General features: G+C 41.4%; 4 protein-coding genes across 5 annotated transcripts; 1 reads left to right on the forward strand and 3 right to left on the reverse strand.

Moving 5' to 3' along the window:
• Positions 1 to 151: 151 nt before the first annotated feature.
• scg5 (secretogranin V) lies at positions 152 to 3654 on the reverse strand. Of its 2 annotated transcripts, none has more exons than XM_067482331.1 (6): positions 3521 to 3654; positions 2919 to 3147; positions 2119 to 2268; positions 1912 to 2021; positions 1007 to 1060; positions 152 to 760 (listed from the first exon to the last, which is right to left on the reverse strand). In XM_067482331.1, the coding sequence occupies exons 2-6, from the start codon at positions 3145 to 3147 to the stop codon at positions 614 to 616; spliced, it is 690 nt and encodes a 229-aa protein (XP_067338432.1). In that variant the 5' UTR covers positions 3521 to 3654; the 3' UTR covers positions 152 to 613. The 2 variants fall into 2 exon arrangements, with proteins under 2 accessions (XP_067338432.1, XP_067338431.1); XM_067482330.1 differs by having other exon boundaries at positions 1912 to 2024; positions 3521 to 3653.
• Positions 3655 to 3831: 177 nt separating this feature from the next.
• LOC137102632 (rho GTPase-activating protein 11A-like) lies at positions 3832 to 7262 on the reverse strand. Its single transcript, XM_067482329.1, has 8 exons — positions 6957 to 7262; positions 6777 to 6873; positions 6416 to 6672; positions 5551 to 5702; positions 5342 to 5449; positions 5059 to 5232; positions 4752 to 4842; positions 3832 to 4513 (listed from the first exon to the last, which is right to left on the reverse strand). The coding sequence occupies exons 1-8, from the start codon at positions 7130 to 7132 to the stop codon at positions 4393 to 4395; spliced, it is 1176 nt and encodes a 391-aa protein (XP_067338430.1). The 5' UTR covers positions 7133 to 7262; the 3' UTR covers positions 3832 to 4392.
• A 730-nt stretch (positions 7263 to 7992) lies between these two features.
• Positions 7993 to 11616, reverse strand: actc1a (actin alpha cardiac muscle 1a). The gene is made up of 8 exons (XM_067482634.1): positions 11484 to 11616; positions 10122 to 10275; positions 9888 to 10016; positions 9610 to 9805; positions 9361 to 9522; positions 8880 to 9071; positions 8347 to 8528; positions 7993 to 8257 (listed from the first exon to the last, which is right to left on the reverse strand). Exons 2-8 carry the CDS (start codon positions 10248 to 10250, stop codon positions 8114 to 8116), a joined length of 1134 nt encoding a protein of 377 aa, XP_067338735.1. The 5' UTR covers positions 10251 to 10275; positions 11484 to 11616; the 3' UTR covers positions 7993 to 8113.
• A 5025-nt stretch (positions 11617 to 16641) lies between these two features.
• On the forward strand, positions 16642 to 22263 carry LOC137103038 (adenylate kinase 7-like). The gene is made up of 18 exons (XM_067483043.1): positions 16642 to 16852; positions 16941 to 17105; positions 17281 to 17395; positions 17514 to 17608; positions 17681 to 17791; positions 17882 to 17965; positions 18052 to 18140; positions 18228 to 18318; positions 18412 to 18489; positions 18641 to 18790; positions 19069 to 19197; positions 19389 to 19494; positions 19678 to 19806; positions 19894 to 19959; positions 20049 to 20246; positions 20386 to 20603; positions 20778 to 20936; positions 21051 to 22263. The coding sequence occupies exons 1-18, from the start codon at positions 16769 to 16771 to the stop codon at positions 21084 to 21086; spliced, it is 2103 nt and encodes a 700-aa protein (XP_067339144.1). The 5' UTR covers positions 16642 to 16768; the 3' UTR covers positions 21087 to 22263.
• The last annotated feature ends 703 nt before the right edge of the window (positions 22264 to 22966 follow it).

Below are 22966 nucleotides of genomic sequence, written 5' to 3' on the forward strand. Positions count from 1 at the left end.
CAAAACGCTGTTACTAGGCTTCAACTGACCTCAGCTACACGTGGCAGTGCATTATTTCCCCAGACGCACTGAAAACCAAACCAGACCTGTAGGGCAGAAATGAGCCGTTTGATTTATAGAATAACACTCGCACCTTGGTCGACACCACCACTGAGCTTTCCTGTGTGTTTATTACATGAAAAAACATTGAAGCAGCAGCTAAAACAATCAACATGAAACTGGAGTGTAACCAACCAACCAGGACCCAAAGTTGAAGTTCACTTGGGCTTAAAGCTATGATACGCAACTTAAGCGAGTACTAGCATGTGATTTGCAATCAGTCCATCCTGCTCTGCTACAATTAAAAGAAGAATACTCCGCAACTTAGACATCAAACTGTCACCAAAGCCTATTTGTTAGAAATAAACAGACAGCAGATAGATATGCACGTTTTAACAATTAGTGAACATGAACTGGACCGTTTCATGTTTAAAAAAAAAAAAAATTAATAAATACATTTGGACTGAAGTCATAATTCTGTTGCTTGTCAATCGAAATGCTGAACTACGCAGTGTTAAATACCACAATATGAAAGTATACACTAATACAATAAACTGGCTGCAGGTGCGGGGGTTTAGGTTGTGGGCGTGAGGGTGGCAGAGACAGTCGGAGCCTCCTCCTGCTCCTCTGCTGCTTCTTCTTCCTCCTCAGAGAAGTGTGGAACTGATTTCTTGGCAACCACATTGTCCAGCCTCTGTCCCATCAAATACGGGTTGACACTCTGCAGACAGGGAGACAGTAATGTGACTGTAAACCGGTACAGTACATAACTTCTTAGCATCTGACCAAGCAGAACAAAATGTTAATAAAAATACTAAAAGGTTTTGTGGAAATAAATGTAAATCTAAATCAGTGAGTTTAAGAGCACATCAGTTCCTTCAGGGGTAAAAGTCAGAGCTGCTGATGTGGTTTCTCCAACACAACCCTACAAAGGAAGAGGGAAACGGACGACCAAGAAATACTATACCCTTTTTGTTCTTTTTGGTCCTCCCTTCAATTTTTGGTACAAAAGCTCCTTGTTCTGAGAGGAAAAGAAAAGCAAAATAATAAAAAAAAAATTAAAGCAGTTTCCATTCCATTGTTTAAGTCAACACATATTCAACGCCTCTGTGTGACATTAAAGCATTTGCTAGTGTGACCGAGTCCAGCCAAGATGCAAGCTGAAGAAAGAATCCACACAAATTATAGAAACTGGAGTGAAAAGATAAGAATTTCTCTTTTTCCATTTTTAGATCACATAACTAGAATAAATTATTATACTGCTCCACCTTTGCATCCCATTCTGTTGAGTTTTAATCTTAAAGTTGTTGTTTTTTTCTTTTTCTTTCAACAAATGTATGCTGGGACGTATCATTAGGAGGAGGTCAACCAGGCAAATGTTTGGGAATCATACTGGCACCTTGGCAATGACAACTATAAAGCCCTGTATCATAAGTGTGGCCCCTTAGCTGCCGCTGCCTTACTGAAAATATGCAACGTAATAACACCAATTAAATGCGAGAGGAGTCGAGACATACACGTTTCCACACATGCTCCTGTTCTCAGATATTGTAATCATCAGTGCAAGCGTATTTGATTTCCATGTTCGAACTGAAGAAATGTGACAAGGTGTTTGTGCAGTGGCCTAGTTTCCAATCATTGAATAATCAGTCATTTTCCTGGCGTCAACATTCAAAATGTAAGAATTTATTGCTTTGCTTCACATAATCAGAGTTTTAGGCCATTGCTCATTCACGATAAGCAGCTTGAAGCTGTGGGGGCTAGAAAAAAAAAAAAGAGCATTTTCTACCTTTTATAGCCCAATTAAAAACTATTTCGTGTAGCATAAAATAATCTCTGTTCAGAACATGACTTTGTCTAGTCTCCACTCACCCACTTTGCCAGAGTGTGGTAGTCATGCTCTGGGTCAAACAGATGCTGGTGTTTCTGAAACTCTCTGCTGAACTCGGCAGTGTCCGGAGCATTTTCCAAACAGCCGTCTGCTGCTGTAAAATGAGACATCGTGATATCTGGGTTCTAGAAAATAACGTCGGACTAATGTGCTCATCTGTGTCTCTGTCATATCTGAAAGGTCAGTACCTGTCTTTCCCAGTGGACAGGGGTTTGGAGGGTCAGGGTACCCGTGGTCATCACTGAAGTCTTTGGGAACATTGTCGCCTGTCAGCTCAGCCACAATGTTGGGGATGTTCCCATAGGGGCCGAGGTGCTGGAGCCCTTCATGAGCGCCACCTGGTGGAGGAAAACGAGAACTACAGTCACCACAACGACAACCATCCGGAGTGCAAAAAGCAAAAGTTCAAGCTAATGAACATTTTATTTTACCGCAGTAATTTATAGTCACTGAAAAGTGATTCTAAAAATCATATTATTTAAAGATTTATATTTACATGTGGAAAAGAAAATACGTAGAAATTGGTTAAGAGACTGAAATGTAATCTACATCTAGCCAGATATTTTTGAACCATTTTTAAATTGGTTTATTACAGAAGACTACAAAAGTCTGCAACACCATCTAATTATTTGAAAAATAAATAAATACACTGATAAACATGTTACTTCCCCATCAATGGGGTTCCCGAATGATAGAGAATTAATTAATTAAAGTGAGGAAAAATATTAATAAAAAGGGTCCAAAACTGAATTATTATAAGTTGGCAAGTAATATGTTATTTGGTGCATCACTGATAAAATATCTAATTAACTTTACCCAGTATTTACAGGTAAAGTTAAAAAAAAGTCACAGCAGAGATGATTTTACCCAGTGATGGTGTCATTTTTATTATTAGAATGAGCATAAATAAATAAATAAGTAAATAATGGACTGATGAGAGTGCAGAGGTAAGACAGAAATACAGTGGACAGGGCTTCAGCCAGCTCACCCTGGATGCTCTGAGGACCCACGATGTTGGTGGCCTGATGTGCCGGATATTCCACCCGGGGCCGAGCGATGCCCAGCTGCTCCATGACGCCGTGCAGGAGCCGCTGGATGTCGGCCTCGGACACCTGGTCCGCCGTGCGCGGGCTGCGGGCCGGAGCCCTGCCGAGCTGCAGACACAGGAGGAGGAGGCTGAGCAACGATAACCGCCCCGTCGAGTCCATTTGTGTCATCTGCACAGAGAGAAGCGCACATCAGGCTAATGCACAGAAGGTGGACGGGCGTGTTATCATGCGCAAACACAGCCGCCTGTTAGACACACGCAGGCTGATTTAATGGACGAGTGCATGAGGTTTTCCTGTTACCTGGCCTCATCATTAATGTGAACCTGGAAAGCTTTTGTCTGAGGGAAATAAAGCCTTGGTGCGCCACTCACTCTGTAAACAGCCTTTAAAAGCTCTATAAATAGCCCGCATTAAACGGATAAATAATCATCTTTAGCAATAACTTTGAATAACACCATTCATTGAATACTGTAGGCGGTGTCATTCCCAGAAAACGTCCCAAATTACAGAGAGTAGTAGGTGTCTGTTTTGTTTTTCTTACCGTGTCCGTGATGATAGAGAGACGTCTGTCAAGCTGCTCCCAGAGATAACCTACATCTCTGCTTTTCAAAATAAAAGGCCGCTTCAGAACCACCCTACTAAATGTCCTGAACTCGCTAAAACGCCACGTTTGACCCGTTTGACTTAAAGTAATTTATCATAACTTTCAATTTGCATATTTTTGTTCCCGTGTAAGGTTCGGTCTAAGCTATTTAATTGTAAAATCACATAAAAAAAAACAACAAAACAAAACTACACCATTTCCGGTTTCATAGTGGATGGCTGTTATGCAACGCAGCAAAAGGATGTGATCCGCCTCACTTCACGGCTCAGATGCAGTTGCTAGGATACTAGAACCCTCGGTTCTTACTGGTTGTTACAGTGTGTCCAGACTAGCTCTGGCTAAACGTGCAGGGCCTCACGGTTCCACAGGTTTTATGAAGTCTCTTCTCTCTCAGAAACAAACATTTTGCTGAGCAAAACATTCATGATCTAACCTGGTGGTGATATAACATGTTGCCCACTGACTTATTTCCTGATCAGTGCAGTTTTTCTTACTGCCTGCCAACATGTCCTCAGTGAACATGCCTCACTACTTTTCTGTAAGTGGTTTAATATTGCTCTAATCTAGCTTTGTTGTTTTTAGCAAACAAACCAATAAAGTTGAAATGTGCAGGTGAAAGAAACACTTGAAAATATTTGAGTTTTGTTGCAAAATAAATAGTTAATACATTTATTAAAATATAGATTAAATAAAATATACATTTAAGTAATTTGATCTGAGACAATATATAAACTGGTCTATCAGACGCTGACCTAACATGCTGCGTTTGGCAGCCAACATGGCTGCTTCTTAATATTTTAAAAAATACTTTAAAGTGAGGAACGTCTTTTCCAAGGGGTGATCTGCAGCTTCCCCACAGCCGTGAGCACAGGAGAGCGGGCTGCATCGGATCCTCTGGTCAGTCGGGGGAAATGACCCAAACACAGATCTCTGCAAAGACAAAGTCTGAAAACACAAGTCTGCCTACGTGCGTCCAAGTTTAGGTCTATGCACCGTTAACTTTGTTGAACTCGTCATCACCGTTTAGTGCATGTGAATGTGTCGGGGTTTTCAGTGATGATGCCAAACTTCAGCACAGAAAAGTCCATCTTTCCATTTTATCAATTGTTTCTATTTTTCTATCTATGCAACTGTAATGGTGCAATTGTACTGTACATTTAGAATTTACCTTTTTAGTCTGTGTTGTGCTGTTTTACAGGAGTGTTTTTCAGCAGGACTGGAACCATCCAGTAAATTCGCTGCAGGACTGAAACCTCGATCTGTAAAACAAACAGGCCCTTTTTTTTTGGGTCCTTCCAACTTATCCCATGAGTTCAGCAGATCATTGTTCGCATGTTGATTTGGCAGTTTTTACACCGGATGCCCTTCCTGACACAACCCTCTCCAGTTTCTAACACGCCATAATTAATGGAATTCTGTACAAAGTGGAGCATTCTCGTGCATTGCACCCGTTTCTTTCTTTACTTTGTGTTTACCTGCACAAGGCATGTAGGTCCTGAACATCACGATACTGGGGAAGGTCTCCAGACCAAGGCTTCTCCTGAAGGTTGGTTTGTCTCCTGATGAGGAGCGCTGGCTCTGCTCAGAGGCCGGAGGTGTGACCTTTGCTCTCCCTTGAATCCGAGACACAGTCTTTACAGATCGCAACACTGTAGGCATTTGATTAAATAAAACACACAGGAAGTAGATGCCATTCCACATCTTACAGTTATGTTAAATCTGTATTGATTTGCTGATAAATTAACTGGTGAAGTTTACCTTTAAAACTGTGTCTCTTTTTGTGACCACTCTTTAAATTTGCCTGTTGTGGCAATTTACAATCCATCAGGAATCCCATACTATCCATCACAGACTTAGGAATCACACCTGGTAGATATAGTAAAGGCCATACTAGCAGAAATCCTGCCAACATACATACAGTATAAGAAACACTGGACAAGGTTGGATCAGATTGATTAATTCATTACCAAATAAATGAGGATTCTCGATGAAGGTCTCCAGGAGGAGAACCCGGAGTTTAAGCCGTCCCTCAGACATTTCTGTCTTGTTTGGAGGTGGTAAAAGACAAGGAGCAAAAACTGTGGCGAGGTTGGAGTTAGTCATCAAATTTTCAGTGCATCTTAAAACAATGAACAAAAAAATAAATAAAAATAAGATAAATAAAAATTAAAAATTCAAAAGGCTTTTTCCTTTTCTCATTTTTTCTTATAAAATATAGTGTTTTAATCTCTGCAGGCTTCTAAAAACATGAGATTATCTCTGAGGGGAAAATGTTAGCTGGTTAAACTACATTACAATAAATAATGTCCAACACAGTGAGGCTGGTAATATAAATATGAGCCAAATAAATCCAACTTTTAAATCCAAGTGAAGATTCTTAGGGTAAAGAGTGTTGTATATTGTACAGATTATAAAGCCTTTTAAGTTACGTTTCAGAGGAGAAACTGAATATATCGGTAGAAGGATGCTGAGGTAGAAGGAAGTCAAACTAGGTGCTTGAGGTAAATTTCATTCCAAATCGATTTTAATTGTGCACATCATCGGAGTTAGCAAGAATTAAATTCATAAAATGTGTGTTTCAATGTGCCCGTTTCACACCGAACCCAATTTAAAATGTAACTTTGCTGCACCAAAATGACAATAAAGCAATATTTGTAGTTGAAGACATAATTTCTTTTGGAATATTAGAACCCATCTCATTCATAAGGTCAGTTTCTACTGCCCACAGGCTCACAGCTCCTTACATCACTCATTTTGTGTGCACTTAAAAACAGACTGAACAAACACAGAAACTGAGCTCTCATGGGCACTGACGTCTCACACTATCCACACCTCTGGGAGACTTTGGAGAGGAAGTCAAACAGGTAATGCAGCGAGGAGCAGTTTCTGGCGGGCAGCAGACAGGACAGCAGTTGGACGGCTGACGTCCTGTCCTGCGTGTTGGACAGCGCCTGGGCCTTGAGCAGAGCTTCGTGGAGCTCAGAGGGAAACAACGGCTCTGGCAGCTCTCTGCAAAACTGTTTGATGAGAGTGGCCACGTCATAAGGGAGAGCTGTGTGTAAACACTCCTCTCCTTTATTGAGCTTTGCCTGAAAACATAAAGCGAGTGCATCATGAGTCTGAAAGCACCAGATAACACTGTTGCTCCAGTAGTAGTTAAAGGTATATATATATATATATAAAAAAATGTTACCCTGAGGGTCTTAATCCGGGGAAGAGAGCCTGGCTTTCGGAACAGGCCTACAGTGGCAGCATGCTCCAAGAGAAATGAACAAGCACCCACCAAAAAGCTGAGACACAAACAGTTGGTTTACCTGCAACATTTTGTCCAAAATCATAAGAAAACTTTTCCAGTGCTGTTGTTTCCACTCACCAGGGTATGAGGCCAAACTCGGGAATGTATCGCCTGGGTACGTTTTCTAGGGGAACACCAAAGATCTTTGCACCACTGATGGACAGTCTCTCCCTTTTCTTCTCAAAGCTCTTCACAGTTATGCCATAGAGGACTTGTAGGTGAAAGCGAATCACGTTACTGTCCGTAACCTTCATGATTCAAACGTCACTGAGAGCTGTCAAAACCTGAGCAGTTGCACCGCCATGACATAAGAAATCCACTGGTAAAAGCACAAAAGGTAGAGTGAAGGCACGCGTTATCATTCTCATTCATATCACCTGTGACAGGAAGTGAGGACGGATGGGAAAGTGGTGCATTCATGCGACGTGGGAAAAGGGGAACACACAATTTCAAATTCAGATTTCTGGTGGCAACAGCTACACGTTTGTGCAGATTGTGTTAAATGGGAGGTTTCTTATTTTAATTCAAATTGTGTTTCCCTCTGATGCAGCTGTCACATGTTAACCTGTGGAACACATTGACTATGTCCATATAACTAAAAAAAACAGCTCTTTAAAACACCGTAGTGTGGATAAATCTGAAAACTTAAAGAAATGTATCTGTTGAAATTCATGATCAGTGGTGATGAAGCAGGAATTTTGGAGCCTCGGACGGTTTCTGAAACAACAGTCAAGTCAAGTCAACTTTATCTAAACCTTTTTAGACAAAATTCAAGGTGCTTCTCATCAGCATAAAAATGACCAATATCATAAAATTAAAGTCGAGCAAAATTAAATCACACGAGTAAAATGTTTCACAACGACACCTCCACCTTCCCTGGACCATTGGTAGGACACAGGCAAAGCTACATTTATTTTTAATATTTTATCATTTTTCATGTTTCATAATTCTGACCTGTGTGTTTGCCTTCAAACCAAATTTGGTGGTAAAGATAAAGTTAATGGTTTGGTGGATTGAAGACCAATGCAGCCATAATAATAACAATAATAAGAAGAAATAATAAATTGACATCTAATTGTATGTTCGGGACAGACTCCATTAAAACACTTACTGCTAAAAGCAACTATTTTTATTACAACAGTACATGTATATACAGCAAAAGGCACAGTAGAAATGACATGAAGTAAGATTGATGTGGTTGGTTGGTGTGGGGGTCTTTGGTGCTGGTTGGAGATTTAGAAGCACTTCCTGTGGACGATGGAGGGGCCAGCCTCATCATACTCCTGCTTGCTGATCCACATCTGCTGGAAGGTGGACAAAGAAGCCAGGATGGAGCCGCCGATCCAGACGGAGTATTTCCTCTCAGGGGGAGCGATGATCTGCAGGGAGCGGAGACGAGGAGCAGAAGTTGGTACGAGAACGTTTCACAAACACGTAACCGCTCAGTTCTACTACGCAGGGGGCTCACCTTGATCTTCATGGTGCTGGGGGCCAGGGCGGTGATCTCCTTCTGCATACGGTCAGCAATACCAGGGTACATGGTTGTACCACCGGACAGCACATTGTTGGCGTACAGGTCCTTACGGATGTCAATGTCACACTTCATGATGCTGTTGTAGGCGGTTTCATGGATGCCAGCCGACTCCATACCTGAGCAAGTGAAAAAAGGAAATCTGAGTATAATAATAATAATAATAAAATACCAGAGATTTTGAAAAGAACACTAAAATTAAATGTGTTTTTTTTAGATAACCTACAATCAATTAGCAGAGAACTGTTAATATAGGGAGGAACTCTGAGAAATATACATTTTAAATACATACATACATACATACATATAAAAATAAATAACCTGTTTATATGTAAAGCTGAAACAAGGGTTTTTTAAGTGATTACTACAGTATTTTTATTATTTTATTATGTTAATAATGGGGTGTAATGTCATTTATATGTGACACATATAAACACTATTTGCAGAATGAGTGTTGTGGACACTCTCACCGATAAAAGAAGGCTGGAACAGGGTCTCGGGGCAGCGGAAACGCTCGTTGCCGATGGTGATGACCTGTCCATCGGGCAGTTCGTAGCTCTTCTCCAAGGAGGAGGAGGAGGCGGCTGTGGCCATCTCGTTCTCAAAGTCCAGGGCAACATAGCACAGCTTCTCCTTAATATCACGCACAATCTCACGCTCAGCTGTAAGGAAGGAAATGTCACAATTTAGTTGTCACATGGCCATAATTCTGTTGTAGTGGTTTTTAGGATTAAATTAAATGCATCTATGCAACACTTTGAGTCTGCAAACACCTTTCTGTGTGAATTTCTTTAGCTAGTGAAGTGAGACTCTATCAGCAAAAACAAACCGGAACAAACAGTTAAAGAGATTATTTAAAAAAACTAAAATTAGACTGAAATAAGACTGAAGAACTAATGCTTTAGTACTGATTCTGTTTTTGTTTCCAGTTAGTTGCGGGGCCTTTCTTACCTGTGGTGACGAAGGAGTAGCCGCGCTCAGTCAGGATCTTCATCAGGTAGTCAGTCAGGTCCCGACCGGCCAAATCCAGACGCATGATGGCGTGGGGCAGAGCGTAACCCTCATAGATAGGCACGTTGTGGGTCACACCATCACCAGAGTCCAGCACGATACCTGTTCAGACAAAGCAGCTGAATGTCGGGTGATGGCACAGAAACACAATAAAGTGCAGTTTGCGTTGATCTCGTGGCGTTGACCCACCGGTGGTACGGCCGGAGGCGTACAGGGACAGCACGGCCTGAATGGCCACATACATGGCGGGGACGTTGAAGGTCTCAAACATGATCTGGGTCATCTTCTCCCTGTTGGCCTTGGGGTTCAGAGGGGCCTCTGTCAGCAGAGTGGGGTGCTCCTCGGGGGCCACGCGGAGCTCGTTGTAGAAGGTGTGGTGCCAGATCTGTGAAGCAGGGACAGAGATGGAGCATTACTATCCAAAGTCCTGTCTTTGTATTGGGTAGAAAGATGAATCCCATTCTCACTTTCTCCATGTCGTCCCAGTTGGTGATGATGCCGTGCTCGATGGGGTACTTCAGAGTCAGGATGCCCCTCTTGCTCTGGGCCTCATCACCCACATAGCTGTCCTTCTGACCCATACCCACCATCACACCCTGAGAAACAACACATGACACAACCACATTTCAGAGACTGACAATCAAGGTGTTACAATGTGTTTCCAATACTCTAGAAATTCCTGGCTCTTTCGGTTTTCACACCTGGTGACGGGGGCGTCCAACGATGGATGGGAAGACGGCACGGGGAGCATCATCACCAGCAAACCCAGCCTTGACCAGGCCAGAGCCGTTGTCGCACACAAGGGCGGTGGTCTCATCGTCGTCGCACATGTTTAGTTGTGTCTTGGCTGGCCGTCTGTACAAGAGAGGATAGAAAAGAGATTATTTGCTGGAAAGGATGCTTCCATTTAAAGCGTACACAGGATGATTTCACATGAAACAAACAAAGCCACTCAAAGCTAAGAAAAAACTGTAACGCAATGTTCAGTATTAAGACACCTATAAGGGCCTTAATCTCACAGCTGCCCACAAAGCCAAAATGGGGCAAAGCTCGACACCCTGCACACTCACAGGTCTATTTTCAGCTACGAGACCCTTGTCGTTCCCCTCTCTGCCCTAACAAACCCTCTTCTGTATCTCATCGTTAAGCCACAGCCACTTAACAGCTGAGATAGTTTGTATTTTGACAGATGCCAGTGGAGGTCTGGGCCTCTCCACAGCTGTCTCCACATAGAGGAGTCCTCTGTTTGGAGCCAGACCATGTGCTCGGATCCCTTCAGGATCTCTGACCACAGCCAGCATCTCGAGTGCCAGCATCTTCCTTTTATACCAGACTTCCTCGTGCAAGCAACACCATCTGTAATCACAACTTAAATGGCTGCTGTAGCATACTACTTTCATGAGGATCACTCTCAGTGAAGGCAGTAAAATGTAGTTTTATAAGAATAATAAACGAGTCAAGTGGAATTTTAATACTGAAAAACCGGGAAAATCCCAAACAAACCATTAACAACTTACTCTTATTTGTAAATGTGTATTAAATATTTATGGAAGAAATCAGTCAAACTCATCTTAAAACCTGACCGAACTATTGTGGATTTTAGGATCCTCCCACAGTCGGATCAATCTCACCTTAAAGGTTTTGGTCCCTGCCAATAGAAACACTGCGTGTGTCTCATTCAGGTGAGTGTTTAATATTAACAGCTCTAAAATTCTTTCTGTATTTGCTGCACAGATTGCATCAAACTGGTCAGCACTGATTGCCTGCTACTCCAATGCAAGCATCGCAGTCCTGCATCCTAAACTTCAGGCAACTTTTCTAATCTCAGTTAAAGATCAGTTAATGAACCCACATGAACCATCCTTATATTGGAACAATGCCTGAAATGTCCTCTTTTTCCACTGGCTTTCCATATTTCTCTGCCTTGAGTGCTCAAATTGTCTCCTTCTTCCAACCCTAAACCTCAGTAACATGCAGTAATATGTCTTGCTCATCCTCCCTGGTCGCCACACTCCACAGACCTGCTTTTGGAAAAACAGCAATGAGGTTGCAAAGGCACTCACCAAGTTGTAACGACAAGACTGGAGTTTCCACTGGGACTAAGTGTGAGGGTGCGAGGGCCTCCTTAAATATGCGCCAGCGTCCTGTGACTGGGGGCCGGTGGGAGGGCTCAGGAGTTCACACAAGCCCAAATTAAGTGCTGCTTACTGAAATGATGGACGCTGCGTCAGGGTGCCATCAAACCGAAGAAAAGTTGTGAGATAAGAGGTAACGTACAGGAGGAAGGAGTGGTGAGAAAACGTGATGAAAAAAGATTGAAAATGCGATGACACATTTTACAGCTTCGGTGTAACAAAGGAGCTTTATGATAAATAGAATTAGTAACATGGTCTGTGCTTTACAATAGTGTATCTTTAAATGTATTTTACTAGACTAGAGTTACTATAATAAATATAAGTAAGTATAATAAATAAAATAGCATATTATGTGTCATAGAATTAGTACGTATTCTTTAACAATGGAAATAAACTCTAAAGCAACTTCTCAAAGCTATAGAGAATTTGGAACACTTAAGAAACCCCTTAACAAGAATATCATCACGTCCCGAACTGCTGATGTCTGTTTCATACATACAGTAGTTGCATTTATCTTGCACTCTGACTTTGTGGAGCTGCCCTTCATTTCCCTAAGGATGTGTTAATATGACTAAGCTCAAATGCTGCACTGGGGATGTGGGTGCCAGGGAAATCTGAGATCTTGCCTGAGCAATCTGGTTAAGGAGCCGTCTAAGGGGAACTGCCTGTGACAATTTGCCAGTGCTGTGGCATGTATGAATAATGGGGGGTAGGGGTGGGGGCAGGGATCATGCCAGACAGCTGAGGGGCAATATTATAAGAGGGGGTGGGAGAGACCTCCGGCAGACAGCGGATCCCCAGAAGGGCCTGTGCAGCCACAGCTCTCGCCTCTGATTGGCTCCAGCGTCTCCTTTTAGGGAAGTGGAGTGGAACAGGTGCCAGTGGCTGCGTGTGGCCACAGACTGAGGGTAGAATGACGAGTGCTCGGGCTCCTTATTCGTCACGTCAGAGTCATGTCCCTGCGCTTCCCTATCAGGCTTCTGTGAGTGTAGAAGGAATGTAAATAACCCCCCACACAAACCATTGACACCTTCAAATATTCCATTTGTAGCCATGTGCTCTGAGTGTAGCTCTGAGAGAGACGCTACTAACCCACATGTCTATTTCCATTACAGGCTTTTACATAACAGTTTTACCCTCATTTTCTAGACATCTTCAGCTGATTTATAATTCATAATAATATTTAAAGAATACTCAAACACATTAATGTGAACTAGGAATTCTAGTTAAAACACCATCCTATGATTCTCCTTGGGTTTGTTTTCCTGGTTCACTACTGTGGAGGCATTTTGTGCTAAGAAGAAGCTTTTATCTACAGGAGACTGCTAAAGTCGAATATTACAGGACAAGTTCACGTTTTTTCGAGCATGTCCTTAAACAGTTTAACAGGTTTCACTCGCTGTGATCGCTCGTTATGTCTATACAGGCTTTTCATTTAAGATTCATTTAAAATAATACACTTACCTGTGAAAGTGACGGGGTGAAAATCCACAGTTGTTCATTTTGTGCAAAAATGTGTTTAAATGTTTATCGGAAGACAACATCAGGCTTCGTTCTTCCAAATTGGCCACATTAAGTTAGGATTTATAGAAAAATCCATCTTAAAGATAAAGAGGTAGTTTGATACTATACATACACAAATACACAACAGTATATGTCTGATAATAACTTAACACTAATGTCTCTTTTCTCGTGCAATGGTTCAGAATGGTCTCACTCACTGATTCAACATGTCTGACGGGAGTTCGACTAGTGCCAATGGTGCGGGACACACCACAAAAACTAGCCCAACAATGTTCATCGGTGGCCCACTCGGCTCTGTGCATCCCAGACCTACAGTCCTGTAAAACCAGGAGGAAGGATTACAAAAACTAAGACCTGCTTTGATGTTCATACCGTTCAGTGTCAGTGCACCTGACAATCATTTGGAGACACACTTGAAAAATTCTGAACCCCACCCTTTCAGTCTGGCTGGACACTTTATGACATTGGTTTTGTTGCAAACAATAATGTGAAGAATCCCAGAAAGACTGGATGTCATTAAACTAATGGTTGCAGTAATAGTAAGATCGAGACAGTGAGTGAACACAGGAAAGTCTACACAGTCAAAACAGGCCACAGATTCTTGGTCACATGCACATAATCATCATCTCCATTATCTTTTTATTGGTCATTAAAGTCAAAATTATGGATTTTTACCATGTTTCACATCAGATTTTAAATGTTTGGGAGTATTTACAGCAAACAACACTAAGCCAGTTAACTTAGGACGTTTTCTGTCTCGTTTAATAAAAAACAGCCTCGGCACAAAGTAGGAGGCAGTAACATCACAGTAGATTTTTGGATGAAACCGTTGCTGTGTTTTGTCAAAACCCCCCTTCAAGTCAAAGAAGCACTTTTGGCCGGGTCCTATCTTCATCACCAGGTCTTTATCAGGATAAAGCAGATTGGTCTCATATGGGTCATGGTTTTGAGGGACATTTGTCCTTATAAGGGAATGTAGGAAGCACAGGGTTTGTCTGTCATGACAGCTGCCCCCCTTTTCCACCCATCACCCACTCTAACACACACACACACACACACACACACACTACAGCAGCTGTTGGTAACAATTGCTTCTTAACAGTCAGTCCCACTTAGACAGGGGTCTGTTTACCATTGACCAAACATAGAAGACAATAAAGACGAGCTGGTGCATTTTCTGCAAAGTTAGCACAGAGTAACATCTGTTTAAAGCTCAGTCTTAATGACTTAGGCTTTTTTTTTTTTTTTAAAGGGACTCATACCATGTTGATGCTAGAGAACCAGGAATTTCTTGCTTTCATTTAGTTTACTATGTTTAACGCAGTATAAATGTCCAAAAGACAGATACTTCAATATGGGTATTTCCAGTTTTCCTACTTTTATAAGTATAGATGATTACTGATACCTAAACTGTGTCAGTACAGACACTGCACTGTTGCACATAGAACCATTAGCTGTTGTAGTAAGTAGTAAGTAACTCTGTTGCCCATAAAGCTTCTTTTCGGACACATTCGTCTTTTTTGCAAAGCTTAACCCGTGTTTTCATTTTCACTGTGATATGTTTGGAAGATATAGATCAATAAGTTTTCGACACACTTAAAATAAATCAACATTACTGATACTGACCAATATGGATGTTAATTTGAGTATTTGAGAAAAGTGATACCTGCTAATTCATCTCTTTCTTTTTTTGTAAAAATGTTTTATGGAGGACCCCTAAATGTGGTTATGGAAAACCACTGTGAAATGTACTGACATAAAGTAAATCCACTTTATTACAAATCAGCGGCGTGCAGCTTGTCCCTTCCGGGGTCTCCACAGGGAAACATGTTCCACGTGTTTGTTTGGCAAGGACTTTGACGGCAGATGCCCTTCCTGCCCCAACCCCCCCCTTTTATGTCGGCTCGGGGCTAACACCAAGGTGGCCCCTTTTGGTGGCTAAGCAGGGCCACACCTGGTGGGCTGGGATTCAAACCCGGCGCCCCCTTGTGGTAAACACACTTTAATACGCAGATACTTAATTACATCAGCGATATTCTTAGCATTTCTGTATGGCAATAATATTATATAATAATATAATTATAGTTTTAAGTGTATGACAGTATTAGCTAATAGTTCACTATAACATTGGTAATTGTGTTGTTTGGGCTGTATTTCTTCCTGTTTGCTTGGATGTTGATTCCTGTTTGCTTGGAAAAATACTTTCAGAGTGTCTGAAAGTTCATGGGCCCTTGGGTTTTTCCCAGTAGACCAGTTCTACAATCCATCCATGGCTACAGTGGACATTGTCCCTAAAACAAGTAGGTCTAGATACTGTAAAACAAGTTCTGATACTTCTTTGGAAACAATTTTAAAATTCCCAAGGAACTTTTTAAGGTAACCAACTAAATGTATTTTAATGAGGAAATGGATTTAAAAACAATAAAAATTTAGTAGTTTGCTAAACGTTGACAAAAATATCCACTAATCATCTGAGCACCTCTGTTTAGGTTCACTATGCTCTGAATTAATCGGCTGTTTGAGACCCGCATAAAGCTGTCACCATCGAGCACTGCTGGCCATTACCCATATAATGTCAGTTCTATAAATGTACGGGGTGCCTTGGAAGTTTCCATGTCAGCACGACATTGTTCTACACTGGGAGAGGATCTATGTGATTTGTGTATGTTTGGGGGGCAGGAGTGAGTTAAATTGGCAGCAGCAGAATTATAGAAGAACTAGAGGAATGTAATTGTGATACAATGTACAAAAAGGACAAGAGATATACAATAGCAAGATCACATAAACCGCATGTAGATGCTACCATATCTGGGTTGTTTTTATTTAGAGGCTAAATTAATAGTGTACATTTGCAGCGTGGTACGTTAAACCTGTACAATACTGGCATAAATGGACAAACGATATCCTGTGGAGTAAAACTGGGCAACCAAACTATTTTATGCCCATATGTGCAGTCATTTAAGATTAAGAGGGACACAGACGAATTGACTTAGGAACAGGTTACCAGTTGGAGGCAGAGGTCCTGGTGGTGTGGAGGAGAAGCTGATGGCAGACCGGTAGACAGGCTGGGAGAAGACTGAGAGTCAACCAGCAAAGGGGCAACAAAACAGGCAGACAGGCAAGGAAGGACACAAGCAAATATATTCACAGAAAAATCATTTCTCAAAAAACCACAAACAGACAATCTGGCAGGGAACTGTGGTGGAGAGCTGGATGAAACAGGGAGGAGAACAGGTGAAATCAGGGTGGATGATGGGCGTGAAGTAGCTGAGTAGACTAGGCAGGATGTGGACCTGGGGAACTACAAAAGGAAAGTCAGAGAGACAGGAAGTGGAGCAGGAGACCGTGACAAGATCCCAGTTTAACTTTAATACCCGTAATCATACAGACTTTACCACTGTGAAAATATTCAAATCTAATTAAGCTCTGTTTAAAGCTATAATTTGCTAAGAGTAATTAAAAACCCGCGTCATTGTACGTACGTTACGTAATGTTCTCGGTAAAGCATTTTTATTGGCTGAGGCTTAGCAACCGCGTGGCCCCATCGCCATGGCAACGGAGGATAACAACAACTTTTGTTTTGTAGACGCACAACTACACTAGTCTGAGCTAAATTGCTAACTTTTGCAGTGAAGTTAGTTTAGAAATAACCACAAATGCATCAGTAGCCGTAAACTGATGATTCTTCAATGGAGGACACAAATCAACCAACTCGTCCCACGCGTATTTTTGTCAGCGACGTCGACCAATACTCCTCCAGGCACATCGCCGAGGTAACGCCAGCATGTGGTCAGTTGTTTCTGCAGGTGTTGGAAGACGCCATTCGTCAGTAACGATGCTGTAATGACCTCCTCCCAACAGTTTCTATCGAGATGTGTACCGGGACAGAGCTTCGAGGAGGAGGACGACGAGGGGGAGGAGGACACCTTAGCCTCCCCTCATGGTGAACCTGGTTTCCAGGTCGTAGGAACTGTGTCGTCCTCGTCCGTGGACGCAAAGAGAAGCTTTCTGCTGGAAGAGTACATGGTTCGTATTTCTGCCTAATGAAAACGGATTTTAATTATGCTCTTCTCTTACTATATTTTTAAATCTTTAAAAAAAAAAAAAAACCTGAGTGAAGAATCTGAACACGTGTTTCACCACTGCAAACAGGAATTAAAGCTTCAAATGATTTAACTTTCTGGGTGGTGATGTACAACAGGCACTGCCTCGACATGAGCTTCTCGAGCGCCTGCTGGAGTGTGATGCGGTGGTGTACAACATCTCAGAGACAGCTACACAACATCAGCTGGAAGAAGCAACGTGGGCAGTGACAGGTAGGGAAAGCAGCTTGATCTCTAACAGACACATTGTCCTAGATAACCCAAAATGTGGCAAACGCAAATCGAGGGTTTTTCCTGTTGCCTTTATTCTCTCTGTGTTCTCTTTCCTTAGCCCTTCATACTGCTTTGGAAAACTTCGAGTCTCAAAAAGTGTTCATCTTAGTCTCGACAGTGATGACCAGGGCCATGACCAAGCCTCAGACCTCAGTAGGTTTGGAAAAGATTTAGGCGAGCATTCGACTTATTGTGCATAGAAAACAACCACATTTCTTATCTCAGGACGAGGCCGATGTTCTGCTAACAGAGGAAGACTTCAAAAGAAGAAAACCACATCCCAATTTCAAAAACCACAACAATCTAGAGAAACTTGTTCTCAAATTGGGTAGAACGGTAAGTCATTATTTAGCTACACTGAACTGTTCTCACCATAAGAACAGAAGGTTGCCGTTTTCATTGTTCTCTGGTTCTACGATCTTCTAGAAAAGGTCTAAATTGACCAGTTATGTTATAGCGTCTGGTCTGCAGTATGGAAAGGGAGAAAACCTCTTTCACTACTTTTTCAAGGTAAATATCACCAAAACATTAATACTATCAAACACTGTATACTGAGCATAATATGTGAAATTTGACATATCATCATTTTGTAACAGGTGTCTTGGTTGATGCAGTTTCCAAAAGTACCCATATTTGGCCAGGGCACAAATTACATCCCTATGATTCACGTATACGACCTTGCAGGGTGAATTTTAACTGACTTTACTTCGACCTAAATAATGTAGGCTTTGAGCAAAATTAGTGCCGAGCTGAACTGTGTCTCTTTTTTCAGAGTGATCCAAAACATATTTGAACTCAGGCCAAAGTCTTACTACATATTTGCGCTCGATGATTCTAAGAACAATTTGGAAGAAATAGTAAAGGTGAGCTAAACAATAATACAACTTGCACATAAAGGAAATTGGCAACAAATAGACAGGTGCAAAAAGGATAAAAATATGTCCTTAACTTTTCAGATGATAAGCGATAAACTCGGGCCAGGAAAAACGGAAAAGTTACCACGGGAAGAGGCCATCGTCATGAAGGCTTTTCAGGTACAGCATCTGGTTTTAGGTGCGCTAGGATCTAATACAGATGAACTTTTAGTCTTTGGTTGTTTGAGCTCAATATGATAATCTGTGAATCTTCACCGTCTTCAGTACATTTCCGCATATTTTGCTTGTAATTGCTGTCTCTGTTTTTCAGCCGGAGGAACTGGAGTACCTGAGTATCAACCTCCGCCTGGATACTTTTATCATCAAAGACTTCTTGAACCTTCACTGGACATCGGAATCTGGGATGGTTGCAAACATAGACAACATTGTGAAGGAATACAAAGACACTAGACAGCTACTTGTGAGTGATAAAACTCCACTACAAGACTTTAATGCAGCAACTGACACACTGGACTAACAGACAGTGACGTGTGACAGCGTTTACAAGATGGCAGTGTTTGGTTAGTTACAGTCAGATAACAGGAATGATTTAAACATATTTAGACAGTACTTGTTGCTCTAGCTACCGTATGCCTGGACACCGTGTCCAATGTCACGAAGTCCTCCACAATGATACAAGCATGTTAATGGGGCATGTCTAACGTAAAAAGTTGTTTTGATACCCGTTTGTGCTTTCAGCCAATTCGCATTTGCCTGGTTGGACCCCCAGCTGTTGGTAAAACCACGGTTGCTGAGAAGCTCTGCAGTCATTACCAGATACACCACATCAAGATCAAAGAGGTCATTGAGGAAGCCATTGCACAACTGGTAGGTAAAATTCAAAGGATTTACTTTGTCTGACAGTTAAAAGTCTCTATCACTGCTGTCATTCAGCTGAGGGTAATATGCTGCCCCCTCGTTGGCGTTACATTCCAACAGAGGCTATGAATATATGGGCAGCAATAATGTATGTAAACTACACACACACAGTTCATTTGCTATGTTGCTTTATACTGCAGGAGGCGATCGTGAATGGAAGTGACACCGAAAGTGTCAGTCAAGTTGCAGAAGTTTCTGCGCAGATGAACCTGGAAAATATTTACAAAAGCATGGAAACAAATTCAGGTTAGTTAAACAGCACAGAGTAATGCTTCCCGTGTGTCTCTGGTAATGAAGAGAATGCCAAAATATTGTGCTGTTTCTGAAAATATTTCGTTTTCTTTCTAAATTTCAGAAGTAGGTCACTGCTGCTGGCATAGCTGACACTGTCAGGATATGATATGATTTTTGTTTTTTTTTATTTATCAGGTCGACTGGCTGACCATTTAGTTTTTGACATGTTGCAAGAAAAGCTGAATTCAAATCCATGTAGGAATCAAGGATATGTTCTTGATGGCTACCCTAAGAGCTATGAGCAAGCACAGCTGATTTTCTTTGGTAAGTTTATGCACTGATTTAATTACTTTATCAGTCCTAGTAATATTCTTTGCTCTAATGTATTCTCTGTATGCTTTTTTTGCTCAGATGACGCTGTGGAGAACCAGGATATGAAAATTAAAAAACCTGTGTATAACAAGATTATCACTCCAGGTTGATCACTGCATATGGTTGATTTCACTAATGGGTTTTAAATTCCGACGCTAGTTTCAGAACTGACTATCTAGCTGTATGTTTTGCAGACTATGTTATTGTCCTGGAGGCATCGGATATTTTCCTGAAAGAACGAGTGCTAGGACTTCCAGAGAGCGTGGCCGAGAAGTTGCATTTCACCCAGCATGAATTTGTTCCTCGCCTGACGAGATACAGACAACGCGCCACTGCTGAGGAAACACTGCTGGACTATTTTGATGAGCTTGAGATCCACCCAGAATATATCGGTACATAAGTGATGCACAATGCTTAATTTGTAGAGCACAAACATTACATTTGATCGTTGCTTCATCGTGCGTTGTAGAAGCTGGAAATATTTGCAAGATTTCAGTTTCCTACTCGTGTGTGTGTCTGTCTCTTCTCCAGAGGTCGCTACAGATGATCCAGAGTACAGAGATGTTATGAGGAAGATCATTGAGATCGTGGGGAGTCCCAAGAACTATGGCTTGAGCCCAGAGGAGCAAAAGGAGAAGGACAGAAGGAAAGAAGATGAGAGGAATCAGAAACTAGCTGCATTGGCTGCCGAGAAGAAACGGAAGAACGAGGCTGCGTTGGCTGAGATGACTGCCGACTATGAGGAGTGGGTAAGAGAAGGAGAGACTTTAAGTGAAGTGCTATAGTCCGAGCGAAGGCAATGCTAATAAAACTTATTTTCAAAACTTATATCAAAAATTCCTTAACAATAGAAGAAATCTTTTTAAGAGTTTTGGTTTTGCAGAACAGTATTACTACATTTAATTGAATGATTATTTCCTTAGGAGAAGAATTTGTCTGAGGTGAAGAGGCAGGAGTCTGAGCTGCTGGCAGCTTCGTCTCTACCTCTGAGGAACTACCTGATGAAGTATGTGATTTCCTCGCTGACTGAGGCCATGGTAGAGTGCTGCAAAATCAAACCAGAGGACCCCGTCGACTTCCTGGTACTCTTTCATGTTCCACCCCCTAGATTCTCAGTAGACTTTGACCAGACTTGTCTATGCAAAACGTGAGTGAACTGACGAAGCATCATATTGTTTTTTTGTTTTTTTTTGCAGGCTGAACATCTTTTACGGAGGAACCAACAAGATTGAAAACAAAATGGTGAAGAGATGATACAACATAGAGGACAATAGTCCTTTTCAGAATTTTAATCCTACAGTATTTTACACGGAATACAGTTTAACCAAACATTGTATGCATTGTATCATTAGCGGGCAGAATTATTGAGGTTTGATTGGGGTTATGAAAACACACTAGATCTGCCTGATGTTTCCCTTTGGTGGTGAATAGAAAGATTTGATTAATAAAACTGTCCACTTGTAAATCAGGAGGTTGTGGAGGTCCAAACAGTAAAAGACTTAAAATTCTCCGACTCGTAAAACTAACAGGAATCAGTTAAAAGGCCCAGTGTGGTTGTGAAACACAAACTGTGACTCACAAGTGAGTCACAAAAACAAAACTAGATGTCCAAGTTTGATTTGCTAAAGCAAATCTGTGCTCACAATATGCAAAAAACACACAGGAGATACAGTGTAAAAACTAGAACCACTGTGACAAAGAAGAAATAAACTTTAACATATACACTTTAAATTTGCAGTATGAAAATAATTTTTTGTTTTGCATGTTTGTGTCAGAAGTATACAAGTGAATCCAGGTTTCCACTCATGACAGCTCTGCACTTCTGCAGCCTCCATCTGGTCTGTGACTCAGCTCCCTGTGTATTGGAGTCAGAACTTACCGAAATTAGCGTCTTAAAACTGGTTTCGATCGAGCAAAGTTGTAAACAGTGCACGTAGAGAGATGTTCACATTCTGCCGAGCAGTAAAGGCCTTTTTTAAAATGTAGAAAAGTTTAGATGATAAGTCAAAGTATTTGTCACCAAATTCCACTTATATCACTGAAAGAGAAGCTGATATTTCCTGCAACATCAAGTTTTGGTTGATCAAAATTCAACATTACAAGTCGCACAATAACAAAATGCTATTTTTCAAACTGTGAACACACTGTAGATTCGGTTATACAGAAAGTAAAACATCAGGCGTCAGGTTTTTTAACATCTACTCTTTCAACACTAGGTGGTGCAGTCAGACTTTACTGCTGTCTGTTCACAGCCAATCCAGAGAAAGAAATGTCTAACGCTGCAGGTTTTATAAAAGACATTAATAATCCAAGTGTTTCCCTTGTCTTGCAATAGCTTAAAAAAATTAATCTGGCTGTCAAAAGGGTCTTTGTTGTGATATTATTGTGAAAAATAAAAAATAAAATATGTTTGTTGTGTCTGTGTTTTAATTTAAAAATCTAATGTTTGTGACTAAAGAACTTTTGAACTTTCTTTTTATATGTTTTTCCACAATAAATGATGAGTATAGCAAATTGCAAAACAGCTGTAGCGCAAGGTTTTAGAAAAGTCTACAACATTGTTAAACTTTCTGCATATTTCATATCTCTGTCCTATATTCTCAGACTAAGGTAATGCTGAACTGTATAAGGGATGTGTTGTCATCAGTTTCTCCCTTTGTCCCATTTTATCATCAAGATTCAATCCAACCTTAGTTATATATCACCAAGGCACTTTACATACTAAAGCCAAGACTATACAAATTTATACAGAAACCCCAGTGGGGAGGAAACAGAAGAAGCCTCTAACTTCAAGCTCAGGGTGGACAACAATAAGACACTGGGCAGGTTTGTGGGTCCAGTGACCTCCAGCCGTCTACAGCAACATAACTAAGAGCTGGTTCCAAGTAACCAACCCATGAGTTGAAACCCACTGAGTCTCTGTCTCCGTGGGTTTGAAGTGAACAGCTTCACCAGATTTCCTGTCTGACTCTGAGAGGCCATCTTGTTTAAGCCCCACTTAAGCACAGGCCTTGACAGCTGTTCTCCGGTGTCTGTCTTCTTTTGGGCTTTAATGGAGGTGGGGATCTTTTCCACCCTGTGGTGCAAGGTCCTGATGACTCTGAAGTTTGTG

Source organism: Channa argus, chromosome 17 (genome assembly GCF_033026475.1).
Source record: "Channa argus isolate prfri chromosome 17, Channa argus male v1.0, whole genome shotgun sequence".
Classification (NCBI taxonomy): Eukaryota; Metazoa; Chordata; class Actinopteri; order Anabantiformes; family Channidae; genus Channa; species Channa argus.

What these genes read in the sequence shown, in the direction of transcription:
- actc1a (XM_067482634.1), bottom strand. Translation starts at nt 10,250, where the DNA reads ATGTGCGACGACGATGAGACCACCGCCCTTGTGTGCGACAACGGCTCT. An exon ending in TTGGACGCCCCCGTCACCAG is followed by an intron (nt 10,017 to 10,121) that starts GTGTGAAAACCG and finishes GTTGTTTCTCAG; the next exon opens with GGTGTGATGGTGGGTATGGG. An exon ending in GTTCCAGCCTTCTTTTATCG is followed by an intron (nt 8,529 to 8,879) that starts GTGAGAGTGTCC and finishes TCACTTGCTCAG; the next exon opens with GTATGGAGTCGGCTGGCATC.
- LOC137102632 (XM_067482329.1), bottom strand. Translation starts at nt 7,132, where the DNA reads ATGAAGGTTACGGACAGTAACGTGATTCGCTTTCACCTACAAGTCCTC. An exon ending in CCCGGATTAAGACCCTCAGG is followed by an intron (nt 6,673 to 6,776) that starts GTAACATTTTTT and finishes TTATGTTTTCAG; the next exon opens with GCAAAGCTCAATAAAGGAGA. An exon ending in GCACAACACAGACTAAAAAG is followed by an intron (nt 4,514 to 4,751) that starts GTAAATTCTAAA and finishes TTGTCTTTGCAG; the next exon opens with AGATCTGTGTTTGGGTCATT.
- LOC137103038 (XM_067483043.1), top strand. Translation starts at nt 16,769, where the DNA reads ATGGAGGACACAAATCAACCAACTCGTCCCACGCGTATTTTTGTCAGC. An exon ending in TTCTGCTGGAAGAGTACATG is followed by an intron (nt 17,106 to 17,280) that starts GTTCGTATTTCT and finishes GATGTACAACAG; the next exon opens with GCACTGCCTCGACATGAGCT. An exon ending in AGGACCCCGTCGACTTCCTG is followed by an intron (nt 20,937 to 21,050) that starts GTACTCTTTCAT and finishes TTTTTTTTGCAG; the next exon opens with GCTGAACATCTTTTACGGAG.
- scg5 (XM_067482330.1), bottom strand. Translation starts at nt 3,147, where the DNA reads ATGACACAAATGGACTCGACGGGGCGGTTATCGTTGCTCAGCCTCCTC. An exon ending in GGGTCCTCAGAGCATCCAGG is followed by an intron (nt 2,269 to 2,918) that starts GTGAGCTGGCTG and finishes TTCCTCCACCAG; the next exon opens with GTGGCGCTCATGAAGGGCTC. An exon ending in GACCAAAAAGAACAAAAAGG is followed by an intron (nt 761 to 1,006) that starts GTATAGTATTTC and finishes CCCTGTCTGCAG; the next exon opens with AGTGTCAACCCGTATTTGAT.